This window comes from Phyllobates terribilis, unplaced genomic scaffold (assembly GCF_046119375.1).
Source record: "Phyllobates terribilis strain yellow unplaced genomic scaffold, ASM4611937v1 Scaffold_8__6_contigs__length_399053987, whole genome shotgun sequence".
Taxonomy (NCBI): domain Eukaryota; kingdom Metazoa; phylum Chordata; class Amphibia; order Anura; family Dendrobatidae; genus Phyllobates; species Phyllobates terribilis.
Window position 1 is genome coordinate 248,430,001 of NW_027362768.1, and position 18,067 is coordinate 248,448,067.

General features: G+C 45.4%; 1 protein-coding gene across 1 annotated transcript in view; it reads right to left on the reverse strand.

The window, feature by feature from the left end:
- Window positions 1-1,192: 1,192 nt before the first annotated feature.
- Window positions 1,193-18,067, reverse strand: part of FMC1 (formation of mitochondrial complex V assembly factor 1 homolog) — a 77,081-nt gene continuing 60,206 nt past the window's right edge. The window contains exon 2 of the mRNA XM_073644125.1: window positions 1,193-1,484. Coding sequence (XP_073500226.1) covers window positions 1,281-1,484 — 204 coding nt within the window. The 3' untranslated portion in view covers window positions 1,193-1,280. The remainder of the gene's footprint in view (window positions 1,485-18,067) is intronic.

Sequence of the window (18,067 nt, forward strand, 5' to 3'; positions counted from 1 at the left end):
TTTTCACCAAATTTCTGTTTTTTTCACAAATAAATGCAAGTGATATCGAAGAAATTTTACCACAATCATGAAGTACAATATGTCAGAAAAAACAATCTCAGAATCAGGGGGATCCGTTGAAGCGCTCCAGAGTAATTACCTCATAAAGTGACAGTGGTCAGAGTTGTAAAAATTGGCCTGGTCATTAACGTGCAAACCACCCTTGGGGCTTAAGGGGTTAATATGTGCACATTCTTCCAATTTTTTTATCCTATATCATGAAAGTTTTAACTATTTTCCTTTGGTGCTGGAGAACATACCCTTTTGGACCACTGAGAGGCATTTGAGCTGAAGGACAGACCAGTGCACTGCACCAGATCACAGACTGTCTAACCTGGAAGTTTCATGGAATACTCTCTAAGGCCATGTTCAGAATTTGGTCAGTATTTTATATCAGTATTTGAAAGTCAAAATTAGGAATGGAACAATCAGATTAAAGTATAATAGAATAGGAGACACACGTGCACTACTTCTGTATTTTTCACCCACTCCTGGTTTTAGCCTACAAATACGGATACAAAATACTGACCAAATACTGAGCATGTGAATGTAGCCTAACAAAAGAGTGAGGAGCTGAATAGAAATTAACTTTTTAAAAAAATTTTTTGCACATTTTTCTCCACCACAATTGAAATAAGACTCCTACTCAATTTAACAGTGTGCCTTTAGCATTTTATTTGTTTGAGTAAGAGTGACTGACTGACTCAAAACAGGTAACGGAAAAATAAGCTTGTACCATGTTTTTAAAGATGTTACAATAAATAAAAAAGTTGCTGTTTTTTTGTCATCTGGTACTATATTCTGGCCTTTCACTATGAAGATATGATATTGCTTGGAGTCCTCAACGAGAGATCCATGCACTGGAGTTCTGCCTGTAAGCCGAGCTCTCAAGAAGTGGTGGTGAAGCACACTGGATTTGGGTGAGCTGTATAGCAAAAACTTTTTTGTGTGATTTTACTAGACATATTTATGACTGAGAAAGTTACATCTCTGCATTTTCTCTGTTTGCACAGATTTTTCAGACCACAGGCCGACATAATCCTTTCAAAGCTTCCATGCACCTCCAGTACCAGTAATAGGTGCAAAAGTAGTAAATATACAATGTTAGTAAAAACAGTTAAAAATTATCACTGAAAAAAAACAACAAACTCACTGGCATGCCAACAATAATTTTTAATTTAGCCTTTAAGAACAATTTGAGTACAGCTTAGGATTTCAGGCAGTTTCAGGGTAACAGCAATTCACCTCTCACAGCTCTTTCCACCAGGTTGCAGTGGTATTTTAAATCCCACAAGACCCGCCACCTTTTCAACAGAGCGTTCCCCTTTGCTATGATATTCTTCATGAAAGACAAGGTGGTTCCTGACGCTTTGCAGAAGGCATAAGTATGTGGAGGCTTGGAAATGTAGTTCCTGGTGGGCCAAGCACAGCTTCTCACTGGTTACCTGTGAAGTCATATTGCATTTATTAGGTACCAAAATTAAAAGGTCTTATACTTTGGTTAAAACTTACAGTGCACATTACTGACTAGAAATTAAAAAAACAAACGATTGGATGTGTCTAGGATTTTTTATTTTTAATAAAATGTCTTCACCCTAATTAGTTACACAAGATTTGGAAACGAGTCTTGTAACACTTAACATGACCCCAGATATAGCGATGTATCACGTAATGGTCTGCCTGGTTTAGTTTTGATAAAATAATGGTTTTCTCTGCTGCAGATGTAGCAGTGCTCTTAATGATGTTCCCTGTAATTGGCAGCTTACTGTGTACACTGTAAATTGACAGAAAGCTGCTAATCAGTGGTGTGGGGGGGGGGGGGGGGGCTTACACAGAGCAGGATGACTAAATGGCATGAGACAACTAGTCTTTTAGTTATCTCCAACACTGCTTTTGTTGAAACCACACACACCCTAGTAAGTGACACATTGCTGCAATTAGGGACTAAGGTTCTACATCATGCTGTATCCAGATTACTTAGAAAAAAATCTGCTGATAGATTCCCTTTAAACTCTTAAGGATCGAGCCACTTTGCACGCTAATGACTGATTTTTAAAATCTGACATGCGACACTTTGAGGTAATAATTCTCGAACACTTCAACATATGCAAGTGATTCTGAGACAGTTTTTTTCGTGACAGGTTGTACTTCACATTAGTAGTAAATTTTGTTAGATATGATTTGCTTATGAAAATATCTAAAATTTGACAATTTTTTTTTTAAATAGATAATAAATAACATTGCCACATGTCTACTTTACACCAGCACAATTTTTTAAACATTTTTTTGTAAGGAAGTTAGAAGGGTTAATAGTTTATCTGCAATTTCTTTCATTTTTCCAACAAAATTTACAAAACTTATTTTTTCAGGGATCACAGAACATTTGAAGTGACTTTGAGGGGCTATATGACACAAAATGCAGAAAAGTGACACCATTTTAAAAACTACACACCTCAAGGTGCTCAAAACACACACAATAAGTACAGTGCTCAAAAAATAAAGGGAACACTTAAACAACAAAATATAACTCCAAGTAAATCAAACTTCTGTGAAATCAAACTGTCCACTTAGGAACCAACACTGATTGACAATCAATTTCACATGCTGTTGTGCAAATGGAATAGACAATAGATGGAAATTATTGGCAATTATCAAGACACCCTCAATAAAGGAGTGGTTCTGCAGGTGGGGACCACAGACCACATCTCAATACCAATGCTTTCTGGCTGATGTTTTGGTCACTTTTGAATGTTGGTTGTGCTTTCACACTCGTGGTAGCATGAGACGGACTCTACAACCCACAGAAGTTGCTCAGGTAGTGCAGCTCATCCAGGATGGCATATCAATGCGAGCTGTGGCAAGAAGGTTTGCTGAGTCTGTCAGCGTAGTGTCCAGAGGCTGGAGGCGCTACCAGGAGACAGGCCAGTACACCAGGAGACGTGGAGGGGGCCGTAGGAGGGCAACAACCCAGCAGCAGGACCGCTACCTCCGCCTTTGAAGGAGGAACAGGAAGAGCACTGCCAGAGCCCTGCAAAATGACCTCCAGCAGGCCACAAATGTGCATGTATCTGCACAAACTGTTAGAAACCGACTCCATGAGGGTGGTATGAGGGCCCGACGTCCACAGATGGGGGTTGTGCTTACAGCCCAACACCATGCAGTGTTAGAAAAAACCTAACAGGAGAGTTCTATCTTGCTGGTCACATGACCTTTTTTGCCTATTTAGTCCTGCTCCGCCCTCCTGGACTTCATTGTAATTTCTACTCTTAAGCTAGCTTTGTGCTTAGTTAGCTTTCTCAGTCAGTTTTCCTAGGTCTTCGGACCTTTGTTCTATGTTGTGTGTTTGTCTTTTACTGCTACAATTTCTGCTAGGAGGTGTCCAACTTTATCCCAGTCCCTAGTTCTTGTAGGGATCCCTTCCTTGCATCTATAGGTCTTCGTACAGACTAGCCGAGGACTTTAGCGGGTCTGATCGCAGGATCAGGTTCCCAGTTACATCGTAGGGATCTAGCTTAGTTCTATTGTAGGGACAGATCTCCTTTCTTTCCTTAGTGCTTGTAGCAGATCATAACATGCAGGACGCTTGGCATTTGCCACAGAACACCAGGATTGGCAAAGTCGCCACGGGCGCCCTGTGCTCTTCACAGATGAAAGCAGGTTCACACTAAGCACATGTGACAGACGTGAAAGAGTCTGGAGACGCCGTGGAGAGCGATCTGCTACCTGCAACATCCTTCAGCATGACCGGTTTGACAGTGGGTCAGTAATGGTGTGGGGTGGCATTTCTTTGGAGGGCGGCACAGCCCTCCATGTGCTTGCCAGAGGTAGCCTGACTGCCATTTGGTACCGAGATGAGATCCTCAGACCCCTTGTGAGACCATATGCTGGTGCGGTTGGACCTGGGTTCCTCCTAATGCAGGACAATGCCAGACCTTATGTGGCTGGAGTGTGTCAGCAGTTCCTGCAAGATGAAGGCATTGAAGCTATGGACTGGCCCGTCCATTCCCCAGACCTGAATCCGATTGAGCACATCTGGGACATCATGTCTCGCTCCATCCACCAATGTCACGTTGCACCACAGACTGTCCAGGAGTTGGCGGAACCTCATCAGGAGCATGCCCAGGCTTTGTAGGCATGTGGAGGCTACACACAATACTGAGCTTCATTTTGACTTGTTTTAAGGACATTACATCAAAGTTGGATCAGCCTGTAGTGTGTCTTTCCACTTTAATTTGGGGGGTGACTCCAAATCCAGGCTTCCATTGGTTAATAAATTTGATTTTCATTGATGATTTTTGTGTGATTTTGTTGTCAGCACATTCAACTTTGTAAAGAACAAAGTATTCAATGAGAATATTTCATTTATTCAGATCTAGGATATGTTATTTGAGTGTTCCCTTTTATTTTTTTTGAGCAGTGTACATTAATCCTTTAGGTGCGGGAATTAAAACAATGTGGAAGGAAAAGATGAAACTTTTACTTTTTCCCACAAAAATATTTCTTTAGCCCCAATTGTTTCATTTTCACAAGGGTAACAGGAGAAAATGGGCCACATAATTTATTGTGCAATTTCTCTTGAGTACAGGCATACCCCATATGTGGTCAGAAACTCTAGTTTGGAATGGAAGAAGGGCTATTTGATTTTTGGAGTGCAAAATTGCCTGGAACAGATTACATACGCCATGTCGCATTTGGAGAGTCGCCAAAATTGCAAAACAGAAAAAAGACACACAAGTGACCCCATTTTGGAAACTACACCTCTCAAGAATTCCTCTAGGTGTGTACTGAGCATTTTAAACCCATAGGTATTTCACAGAATTGTATAACATTGGGTTGTGAAAAATAAAAGTTAAATTTTTTCCACTAAAATGTTGTTTTAGCCGCAAGTTTTTAATTTTCAAAAGGACTATTAGGAGAAAATGGACGACAAAATTTGTTATACAATGTATCCCGAGTAAAGCAATTCCCTATATGTGGTCAAAAACTACTTTTGCTCAGAAGGGGAGGAGCCCCATATTGGAGATCAGATTTGCCTGGAATTGTTTGCGAGTGCCATGTCACATTGGCAGAGCCTCTGAGGTGTCAGGACAGCAGGACCCCCCATAAGTGAACCCATTTTACAAACTACACCTCTTAATGAAATCATCTAGTGGTGCAATGAGCAAACTGACACCACATGTGTGTCACAAAATTTATACCATTGAATGGTGAAGGAAAAAAAAAGACATTTTTACCACTAGAACATTATGTGAGCCCCAGATTTTATATTTTCACAAGAGGAAATAGGTAAAAATGACCGAATAATTAGCTACACAATTTCTCATGAACATGGCACTATACCATATTTGGCTGTACAGTACTGTTGGCCACACGGAGAGGAGTGCTATTTGACTCTTGAAGAACAAATTTTCGTCGAACAGTTTGCCGATTCCATATAGAGCCCCCTAAGTGCCAGAAGAGCAGAAACCTCCCTCAAGTGACCCCAATTTGGAAATTACACCCTCTGGGAATTCATCTGCGGGTGTAGTGATGATTTTAACTTCATAGGTGTTTTACAGAAACAAGCAGCAGTGAACGCTTCAGAGCGAAAATACAAATATGCCATTGTAGTGGAGCAACGGGTGGGAATTGTGATCTCTCTGCTGCAGAGCGATCCTCAGTCCTGGGCGTTTTCTTTACCGCAGGACTCTGTCTCCAGTCTGTGGAAGGGTTTTTCGGGGCTCTGGCCCTTATCTATGATTACCCTGACCGAGTCGCCTTTGCTGAGTCTAGGCTACATTGCCTTCAGCAGGGGAATCAGTCAGTAGAGACGTACAGTTCGGAATTCCGTAGATGGGAAACGGATTCCAAATGGAATGACTTTACCCTTAGGAGCCAATTTTGTGAGGGGCTTACTGAAAGGTTGAAAGATGCCTTGGCAGTATATGAAACCCCTCAGTCCTTGGAGGCTGCCATGTCTTTGGCCATACATCTTGATAGCCGCCTTTGAGATAGACGGATCAGACCACCTTCTCCGGAGCCTTCTTGTCGGGGTTGTGTACCTCGGCCAGGGGAGCAGTCTGGGGATGAACCAGTAGGGGGGGAGGTGGAAGAACCCATGCAGTTAGGGGGTGTCTCGAGAATCATACATCTCCCTGGAGATTCGCAAGAAAAAAGGTGTATTTTTTTTGTGGGAAAAAGGGACATTTTGTCGGGACGGGTCCTTCAATTCCTAAATAAAAGGAGACTCTATTAACTCTTGGTTGTCTGAAGTTGGATAAACAGGGGGTGCATTTGTGACCAAACTGCACTTCCTGCTTTGTCCTGACAGCAGAGGAGGTGCTAGAGAGCAAAACCGAGAAAATTTCTGTGTTTGTTGACAGTGGAGTCGGAGTCAGCATGGTGGATGCTGAGTTTATGAATACTCATGGTCTTGCTTGCTGTACCTTAGATAAACCTATTTCCATTTTCGCCATCGACTCGGCGACACTTGCACAGAAAGCATTTACTCAGATTGTACATAATGTAAAACTGAGGGTGGGGTCAGTTCATTGTGAAAAAATCTTGTGCTATGCTCTGGACAATCTTCCCACACCGATTGTCTTGGGTATCCCTTGGCTTGTTAAACATAACCCATTGGTGGATTGGCAAGCTGGGGAGATTATTGAATGGGGAGATTACTGCCATAAGAACTATTTAGATATTTCCATTGCTACTGTCTCTAGGGAAATATTACCTGCTTTTCTGTCTGGTTTTGAGGACGTTTTTTCTGAGAGGGGGAGTCAGAATTTGCCTCATTGTGCTTATGACTGTCCTATTAACCTGACCCCTGGAGCTAAACAACCGAAGTCCAGACTGTATAATCTTTCTGGCCCTGAGATACAAGCCATGAAGGATTTCATTGCGGAAATTCTGGAGAAGTGACATATCAGACCCTCATCTTCGCCCGTGGTGGCAAAGTTCTTCTTTGTGAAGAAAAAAGATGGCGGTCTACGTCCCTGTTTAGATTTCTGGGAATTACCATCCCTGATCCATACCCTCTTCCTCGGATTCTTGATTTGTTCAGCCAGGTTATGGGAGCTAAGGTATTCTCCAAGTTGGATTTAAGGGGCGCCTAAAACCTTGTTAGAATCAGAGAAGGGGACGAATTGAAAACAGCATTCAATACCCCGGAAGGACATTTCAAGAGTCTGGTTATGCCTTTTGGTTTGACCAATGCACCTGCGGTATTCCAGAATTTCATAAATGATATTTTCCATCATTTGGTGGGGAGGTTTGTGGTGGTCTATCTGGACGATATTGTGGTTTACTCACCTGATTTTGAGACTCATCGGGGGCATGTTAAGCAGGTGCTCCAGATATTAAGGGATAACAAACTTTATGCCAAGCTAGAAAAATGTGTTTTTGCTGTACAGGAGGTGCAATTTTTGGGGTACTTGTTGTCATCTTCAGGTTTTCGGATGGATCCGGAGAAGATCCGTGCAGTCCTTGACTGGGAATGTCCCGAGAACCTGAAGGCTCTACAACGTTTTCTGGGCTTTACTAATTTTTGCCGGAAATTCATCCAAAATTACTCTGTTATAGTGAAACCCCTAACTGATATGACTAAGAAGGGGTCTGATTTTTCCAAATGGTAGGATGCTTCCCTCCAGGCTTTTTCTTCCTTAAAGAATCATTTTGCCACTGCACCTATACTCAGTCAACCCGACGTTTCTCAACCCTTTATTGTGGAGGTTGATGCGTCGGATGTCGGGGTTGGGGCTGTGTTGTCTCAGAGTCCGTCCCCTGGTAAATGGCGTCTGTGCGCCTTCTTTTCTAAAAAATTGTCTTTGACTGTGAGAAATTATGACGTGGGTAATAGGGAACTTTTGGCGATCAAATTGGCGTTCAAGAAATGGTGACAATGGTTGGAGGAGGCTGTCCATCCTATTACTGTTATTACTTACCATAAGAACCTGTCATATATCCAGCCAGCTAAACATCTCAACTCTAGGCAAGCCAGATGGTCCCTGTTTTTTACTAGGTTCAATTTTGTTGTCACTTTTCGTCCAGGGGTCAAAAATGTCAAGGCTGATGCTTTGTCCCGGAGCTTCCCTCCTCTCTCGTTTTTGGTGGCCGGGGCTGCATCGGGATGTGATTGAACAGTATCTGCTTGTAGTATTTGCGCGCGTTCCAAGGTACCACAGTTTGGTACCTTTAGTGGGGGAGGAGTTTCAGGAGTTCCTGAGGTGGAACAGTTTGCTTCGTCGCTCTCCTCAGTATGGCAGGGTGTTCTGAGTAATTTAAAGATCATGGGAGACAGGTATAAATGTATAGCTGACAGAAAACGCTTGCCAGGTCCGTAACTGAATGTGAACGACTGTGTGGTTGTCTACCAGGAATATAAGATTAAAAGTTCCTTCTTGGAAGCTGGGACCTAGGTTTATTGGTCCCTATAAAAATACACCGTCATTAACCCAGCAGTGTTTCGTCTTGAACTTCCTCAGGCCCTTAAGGTCCACAATGTGTTTCATGAGTCCTTACTCAAAAAGTATGTGGAACCTCTGGAGCCCTCACCTCTACCTCCGCCCCCAGTAATGGTAACCCTTGCACAACCCTAACCCTAGCCCAACCCTAACCCTAGCCAAACCGTAACCTAACCCTAGCCAAACCGAACCTAACCCTAGCTCAACCCTAACCCTACCCCTTGCCCAACCCTAACCCTAGCACAACTCTAACCCTAACCCTAGAGCTTCTTTTTTACGCCGTTCCTCGTGCGGTATAAGTGATTAGACTACTTTATTCTTCGGGTCGGTGCAGTTACAGCGATACTAGATTCATATTGGGTTTTTATGATTGACAGCTGTCACACACTAAAAAAAACGTTGTTTTGCAAAGACTAGTTTTTGCATCGCCATGTTTTGAGAGCTATAATTTTTCCATATTTCGGCCGACAGTCATGTGACGGCTTGTTTTTTGCAGGACAAGCTGACGTTTGTATTGGTACCATTTTCGGGCATGTGACATTTTTTGATCGCTTTCTATTCCGATTTTTGGGAGGCAGAATAAACAAAAACCAACTCAGGAATTTTTTTTTTTTTATGCCGTTCTGCGTGTGGTAAAATTGATAAGGCAGCTTTATTCTTCGGGTCAGTACGTTTACAGCGGTACCACATTTATATTTTTTTTATGTTTTGGCGCTTTTACACAATAAAAACTATTATATAGAAAAAATAATTGTTTTTGCATCGCTTTATTCTGACAGCTATAACTTTTTTATTTTTCGGCCGTTCGAGCTGTATGGCGGCTTGTTTTTTGTGGGACAAGATGAAGTTTTCAGCGGTATCATTTTTATTTACATTCGTCTTTTTGATTGCGTTTTATTCCATTTTTTGCTTGGCAGTATGATGATAAAGCATCATTTTATGTTTCGTTTTTTATTCTCTAAAATTATTTTTTTATTCGTATTGTTGTTCACTAAAGGGGTTAACTAGTGGGACAGTTTAATAGGTCAGGTCGTTCTGGACGCGGCGATACCAAATATGTGTACTTTTATTGGTTTATTTTTTTTTTTTCATAAGACCAATTTATTTATGAATACAATATATATATATATATATATATATATATATATATATATATATATATATATATATATATATATATATATATATTATTATTATTTTTTTTTTAATATTTTTACAATTTGTTTTGTCACTTTTTGTTACACTATGTGCCACTATGGGACTTTCACTTTTTCCAGCCTGATAGGCTGTATAGCACAGGAATGCAGCCATGGGCGTACCCACCGTGGGGCAGCTGCCCCCCCCAGAAGCAGGACGCACACCGCACACCAGGGCCGGCGTCAGCACCCAGCGCATCCGGGCAAATGCCGGGGCCCTGAGCAGGCGGGGGGTGGGGCCCCTCACCGTCAGTGCCCACTCCCCCCCGCTTGCTCAGGGCCCCGGCACAATACTTACCTCTCCACGTGCCTCCGCAGCAGCTCCTGCATCCTCCGCGGCTGCTGCACTGTGACGTCTCAGGTCAGAGGGCGCGGTGACGTCTTTACACCTCGCTCTCTCCTGAGCAGTCACAGCGCAGAGCGGGATGAGGCCGACGACACTGAAGTCCAGAGCAGCGGCAGCAGGTGAGACGTGAGTTGAGTATTTGATTTTTTTTTTTTTTATTGCATGCAGGCATGGGGCAGTATAAGGGAGGGGGGTGAGGTAGGGGGGGGGGTGACATCCTGCATGGGGCATTATAAGGGAGGGGGTGTGTGTGACATCCTGCGTGGGGCATTATAAGGGAGGGGGGGTGACATCCTGCATGGGGCATTATAAGGGGGGGTGACATCCTGCATGGGGCATTATAAGGGGGGTGTGTGTGTGACATCCTGCATGGGGCATTATAAGGGGGGGGACATCCTGCATGGGGCATTATAAGGGAGGGGGCGTGTGTGACATCCTGCATGGGGCATTATAAGGAAGAGGGGTGTCATCCTGCATGGGGCATTGTAAGGGGGGGTGACATCCTACATGGGGCATTATATGGGGGGGGGGGGACCAGCCTGCATGGGGCATTATGTGGGGGGGGAACAGCCTGCGTGGGGCATTATGTGTGGGGAACAGCCTGCATGGAGCGTTATATGGGGGCCAGTATTCTGTATGGAGCGTTATATGGGGGCCAGTATTCTGTATGGAGCGTTATATGGGGGCCAGTATTCTGTATGGAGCGTTATATGGGGGTCAGTATCCTGCATGGAGCGTTATATGGGGGCCAGTATCCTGTATGGAGCGTTATATGGGGGCCAGTATGCTGTATGGAGCGTTATATGGGGGCCAGTATTCCGTATGGAGCGTTATATGGGGGCCAGTATTCCGTATGGAGCGTTATATGGGGGCCAGTATTCCGTATGGAGCGTTATATGGGGGCCAGTATCCGGTATGGAGTGTTATATGGGGGCCAGTATTCCGTATGGCGCGTTATATGGGGGCCAGTATTCCGTATGGCGCGTTATATGGGGGCCAGTATCCTGTATGGAGCGTTATATGGGAGCCAGTATTCTGTATGGAGCGTTATATGGGGACCAGTATCCTGTAGAGGGCATTTTATGGGGGCCAGTATACTGTGTGGAGCGATTCGCCGGTTTCTGAGCTACTGTGGAATTTACAATAGATATCACTCATGTAATGTAAGAAGTGAAATCTTTGCATTGTACTATATATATATATATATATATATATATATATATATATATATATATATATATATATATATATATATATATGTGTATATATATATATATATATATATATGTATGTATATATATATATATATATATATATATATTTCTCTTCGGTATCTGTGACCATGGCTTGACCCCCCCCCCCCCTAGTTTTGATCCTGGGTACGCCCATGAATGCAGCACCATCCCTATGCTATGCAGCCTGTCAGCACTGCACAGGGAGAAGTTACTTTGGTCGCGCACTGCGCATGACTAAAGTAACTTCCTGCCTCCTGGTGACCCGGATGTTGTCATGATGACATCGGGTCACCATGACAACATACGGGACCAGATTCAGACGCCGTGGGACGCCGGCAGAGAAGGTAAGTATCGCGCTTACCTCCTCTTGCCACTAGAATGCTGCGATCGATTTCGAGCATTAATGTGCAGGGAGCGGTGCGGGACAGCTCCCTGCACATAGCACCGGGTGTCAGCTGACACCCGATGGCGATCTCGCCGGGTAAAACAAAGCAATATCCTTTCTAACCAAAAAGACGCATTAATGTAGTTATGGTTACAATCCACCAATCCCATAGATTCATATATATGCAAATTGAAAGACCACTCCTCCCCAACCAATCACAGATCTCATATGAAGATATACAAAGGTTCTAACGCTCACAACCATGTCAAGTGATCGGAGGTGTGTATCTATTCCTCCAATCAAGTGTTCGCATTAAAGGGAAGGTGCAGCAATTTTAAATTTTTGCATTAATAACTATTGATTATGTAATCAATTATTTTTAATACAAAATTAAAATGTACAACTTTATTAGTTTTTTATTGATTAATTTTTACATTGGACACTCGTGGCTGCCATTTTTATTTGGGGGGTGTGTTAAAAGCTAAGCAGCATCTTACACACCTCACTTACGGCAGCCCTGGCCATAAGAGACAGGAGTTGGTCACTGACCCTATCTCTTACATTAGAAGCCGCTCCTCCTGCCTCTAGCTGCGACCTGGGCACGCCCCGTGGGCTGTCCAGGTCACAGCCGTGGGAGGAGATTGCGGCATCTTTTTGGAGCCCGCAGTGTAAGCTGCGAGCTTCACATTCCCCCGTCATTGCACGCGCTGCTCAATCAGTGCGTGCCATGACAAGGAGCTGCCGGGGAGAGAAGGAGCCAGGGGCAGAGGTTCCGGGTGAGTATCTGCGGTGGCGGGGTGCGGTGATCTCAGCTGTTATCACCGCTCACTTCTTCAGAGAACATAGACAGCGCTGCATGGGAGCGTGGAAGGTGAGTAGAAGCGTTTATTGATTTTTTTCTTCTTTGCATTGAATATATGGGAGCATACACCTACCCAGGATGGATGGAGGAGCATATACACCTACCCAGGATGGATGGAGGGGCATATAGCACATACCCAGGATGGATGGAGGGGCACATTCCACATACCCAGGATGGATGGAGGGGCACAATCCACATATCCAGGATGGATGGAGGGGCACAATCCACATATCCAGGATGGATGGAGGGGCATATTCCACATACCCAGGATAGATGGAGGGGCATATGCCGTGTACCAGGATGGGGGCCATATACAAGGATTGGTGGGGCATATACTGTGGGGCCATTATGCTGTAGTGCAATATATGGGGCCATTACGCTGTGGGGCACTATATGGGGCCATTACGCGGTGGGGCACTATATGGTGCCATTATGCGGTGGGGCACTATATGGGGCCATTACGCGGTGGGGCACTATATGGGGCCATTACGCGGTGGGGCACTATATGGGGCCATTACGCGGTGGGGCACTATATGGGGCCATTACGCGGTGGGGCACTATATTTGGCCATTGCGCTGTGGGGCACTATATGGGGCCATTACACTGTGGGGAACTATATGGGGCCATTATACAGAGGGCTCAGCGACTCTGATGAGCGGTGTAGTTACGTCACTGCTCATCACAGCCGCCGGGTCTTGCGGCGAGCAGCTGGATCTGGAGTAGCTGCTCCTACGGCCTATGAAGCGTCGTTCTCTGAACAAGGTTCCATAGCCTTTGGACATCCGATTTGGCGATAATCATGGGAATGCCATGGACTACGTCGGACCTGCTTGGGTTTTTTTTTTTTTCAAAAATAAATTGATGAACCTGGGAAAGTGTTGGGGAGTCTTTATTCAAATAACATTTTTCTGTTGTTTTTTTTCTCATTAATAAGTTAGTAGTGTGGGTGTCTGATACACCCCTCTCCATTACTAACCACAGGGCTTGATGCCAGATGTGAATTTTGACAATTCACAGCTGTCATCAACCTCAACTATGATTACCTCGATTGCCACCGCACCAGGGCAATCAGGAAGGGGCAGGCAAAGCGCGATTTAATGTGATGAGTCACTTCTAGGGCTGCTGCGGGCTGGTATTTTTAGACTGGGAAGGGCCCAATAACCAGGGACCTTTGCAGCCTGCTAATAACAGCTCACAGCTGTCTGCTTTACCTTGCCTGGTTACGAAAAATAGGCTGGGTGAGATTAAAAATTCTTAAAAATATAAAATACTCCACATAGTAGAATTCACTCCCCATCGGACTCCACACCGGAGAATGCACTCCCCATCGGACTCCACACCGGAGAATGCACTCCCCATCGGACTCCACACCGGAGAATGCACTCCCCATCGGACTCCACACCGGAGAATGCACTCCCCATCGGACTCCACAACGGAGAATGCACTCCCCATCGGACTCCACAACGGAGAATGCACTCCCCATCGGACTCCACAAAGGAGAATGCACTCCCCATAGGACTCCACAACGGAGAATGCACTCCTCATTAGCCCGCTGCTCCGGTCTATGTAGAGAGTGCCCGCACAGCTCAGCGAGTGAAGTGTGACGTCATCGCGCCCGCTGTCAGTGCCTGCATCAGTAACGTCAGACGCAGAGGCAATCAACTTGCTTTCAACTGTATCCGCAACCAGTCGACAAAGTTGAATTTGCGAGGATGGCAGGGGCCCAGCTCTAACAGGGCCCACATCGGCCACATGGCAGTGCAGGTAGATCATGTCCCCCTGCTCTGCCGCAGAGTTTAACTGCATCGGCGCAGTTTACAGTAGTGTAGCTCCGGGGAGGCCCTTCAGAGCGTGTGCCTCTCAGAGGATGGGCCCCAGGCAACTGCCCACTCTGCCCCCCCCCCCAAATGGATGTCACACATTACACCACTGCTCCCATAGAAGTGGACGGAGTGGGGGTCACATCTTACATATGTTAGATACTGCGTATCTAATCCCATCCTATGCGATACACTACGCTGAGTTCAATATCTAATCCCATCATGTGATACACTATATTGAGCACTGTATCTAATTCCAACGTGATACACTCCGCGTATCTAACCCCAGCTTATGATACAGCTAGCAGCACCATCTAACAGAATTAGTGCTGCCGGCCGTCCTCGGTGACACTGTACTTGACAGCATCACTGGCAGTCACCAACAAAATGGCCCCGCACAGTGATCCTAAACTTCATCCTCTCTTATCCTGTTACAAACACCCAGAAGGGGAGGAGAGGAGTGACGTCACAGACGTGTGAGCAGATTCAGCCCACATTAACTGCAGTTCATAATGTGAGCTAGTTGTACACTAGGTTTTCATGGCAAATTTCAGCAGCTGCTCCCCCTAGTGTTTAAAAGTGGAAATTCCAAACATTTTTAAATTATTTTTCATATTTTACTTCATTAAAAACAAATGAAAATATAAAAAAAAAAATGAAAACATTAATACAATACTTTTCATTTTTTCAACTGTTGAAAAATGCTTTTTTATGGCACCTTACCTCTAAGGTTGTCGTGGCAACCCACCTAGACATGTGTTGCAGATTCTCTGCCCCATATGGGCGGACAATCGCATATGTTACTGGGAGAGCTGTCACGTGTCCGCAACCTAGGCGACGGACGTACTGCGCAGACGGAAACAGCATGTATATCACCATGTAACCCTGGCGCCCAGAGAGCGGTCACATGTCTGCCACTCAAAAGACATCAAGGGCACACATAAGAGGCCAGCCACTCCAACCTCAGGCTTCATTGCTATAGCAACAGGGACAAAGGCTTCTTTTTTGCGGGACGAGTTGACGTTTTTTAATGGTACCATTTTCAGGCACATGACATTTTTTGATCGCTTTCTATTCCAATTTCGGAGGCAGAATGAACAAAAACCAACAATTCAGGATTTTTTAATTTTTTTATGCCGTTCCACATGTGGTAAAATTAATAAGGCAGCTTTATTCTTCGGGTCAGCACAATTACAGCAAAACCACATTTATATAGTTTTTTTGTGCTTTTACGCAAAAAAGACGTAGTTACTTATCGGTATCAGGATTTCTCAGAACCCATGATGGCACTACGGAGAGAGGGGATCCGCCCTTCAAGGGCAGGATACCTACAGATAAAAAGGGCAGCACCTCTCTCCCGCATCAGTTGTTTACAGAGAGGACCGCCAGGTTAGTAACACAAATTTTAACATTTTAAAAGGAGCTTGCCAGACACACCCTGTGACTAAGCATAGGTAATAAATAAATGTGCATACCCATGTGCGAAGGGAGGGAATGTACGGGTGCCGTCATGGGTTCCGAGAAATCCCGTTACCGGTAAGTAACTACGTCTTTCTCTTTCCCCATGACGGCACCACGGAGAGATTTGCAGAGAAGTGCTGATTAGGGAGGGACCACCGCTTCCAGAACCCTTCTGCCAAAGGTAAGGTCCGAGGAAGAGGTTAGATCCATCCGATAGTGCTTAAAGAATGTAGAAGGGGAAGACCAGGTTGCAGCTCTACATATCTGCTCGATTGAAGCCCCAGCTTTCTCCGCCCAGGAGGCTGCTACTGCCCTAGTCGAGTGAGCCCTTAAATCTTCTGGCGTGGACTGCCCGCTTGAGGAGTAAGCCAGGGAGATGACGTCCCTTATCCACCTTGCCAGGGTGCTCTTGGAGGCCTTCCGTCCTTCCGAGATCCCTGGAAGCACACAAAAAGAGCCCTATCCTTCCTACACTCCTGTGTGGCCTCTAAGTACTGGATGATGTACCTCCTGACATCTAAAGTGTGAAGGGCTTCTTCCCCCTTGTTTTTTGGGTTTGAGCAAAAGGAAGGGAGCGTGACCTCCTGCAACCTGTGGAAAAGTGATCCCACCTTAGGAAGGTATGCTGGGTCAGTCCTAAGTGTCACCCTGTCCTCTAGAATTTGCATAAAGGGGGGCCCCGCTGATAAGGCTTGTATGCCGCTAACCCTACGTGCCGATGTGAGGGCTACTAGAAGGGACGTCTTGAGAGATAGGATTCTAAGAGATGCATCCGCTAGAGGTTCAAAGGGACGTTTGGTCAGGGCTGACAGAAATAAATTTAAGTCCCAAGGAGGAGCATTCCGGGAGGGGATGGGCCTGGACCTATGAGATGCCCTGATGAATCTGGAGATCCACCTATCCCTGGCCAGGTCGCATTTATATAGGGCTCCCAGTGCCGCCACCTGAACCTTTAGAGTGCTTGTGGCCAACCCCCACTCCAACCCTTTTTGAAGGAACTCCAAGATGGCAGTAATGGGGGCCTCCCCTAATACTTTCGAACCCGTGAATGAGAGGAATTTTTTTTCCAGGTTTTACCGTAGAGTCTGGTGGTTACGGGTTTCCTACTCTGCAGTAGGGTGGAGATTAAATTGGGGGAAAACGCTCTATCCCTTAAGAGCGCCCTCTCAAAATCCAGGCTGTCAGGTGCAGGTTTGCTACCTGAGGGTGAAGGACCGGTCCATGAGACAGGAGATCCGGAACTTCCGGAAGGACCCAGGGATCGGTGGTGGACATAATCCTCAGCCAGGAAAACCAAGGCCTCTTTGGCCAGAAGGGGGCGATCAGAATTATGTTTGTCTCGTCTTCCCTGATTTTCCTCAGAACCGCCGGAATGAGAGCAATCGGAGGAAAGGCATACGCTAGCTGGTGGTTCCATGGGATTGAGAAGGCATCTAGTGCTACTGGGTTCCCCTTGGGGTCGATTGAACAGAACATGTCCACTTTTTTGTTCCGCCAGTTGGCGAATAGGTCTATGGAGGGGTTTCCTCAAGCCCTCGCGATTTGGTTGAACAATAGTTGATTCAGCTTCCACTCACTCTGTTTCAGCTGGGTCCTGCTCAGGAAGTCTGCCGTGATATTCTCTGTCCCTTTTATGTGGAGTGCCGATAGGGACTCTAGATTGTTCTCTGCTACCTGGAGGATGGAACTTGACACTTGTAGAAGAGAATGGGACCGGGTCCCCCCTGGTGATTTAAGTATGCCACCACTACCTTGTTGTCCGAAAAAACTCTTACATGATGCCCCCGTAGAGTGTTTAAGAATTCTAAGAGGGCATAGTTTACTGCCAGGAGTTCCCTCATGTTGGAAGATACCCCTTCCGAATCCTTTGACCAGACTCCCTGAGCTACGTGGTTGTTTAGATGCGCCCCACACCCCTTGAGGCTTGCATCTGTCGTTAGGACCTGTGACACTGATATTGTCCATGGAACGTCCCTGGCTAAATTGTCCCCTCTGTCCACCATGTCAGGGAAAGCAAGGTTTTTGATGATAAAGTCAGCCGACCTTCTAAGTGCCCTCTTAGTGACCTTTCCGCCCCCAAGATTTCCCATTGTAAGACCCTGGTGTGCAACTGAGCCCAGCGGACCCCCGGGATGCAGGCAGTCATGGAACCTAGGAGGGACATTGCTCCCCGCAGGGTCATGTAGGGATGGTCCTTTACGTGGGATATTCGGGCCATCATGCTCTGGATTTTCCCTGCCGGGAGACGGCATTCCTGATTCCTTGAATCTAATAGGATG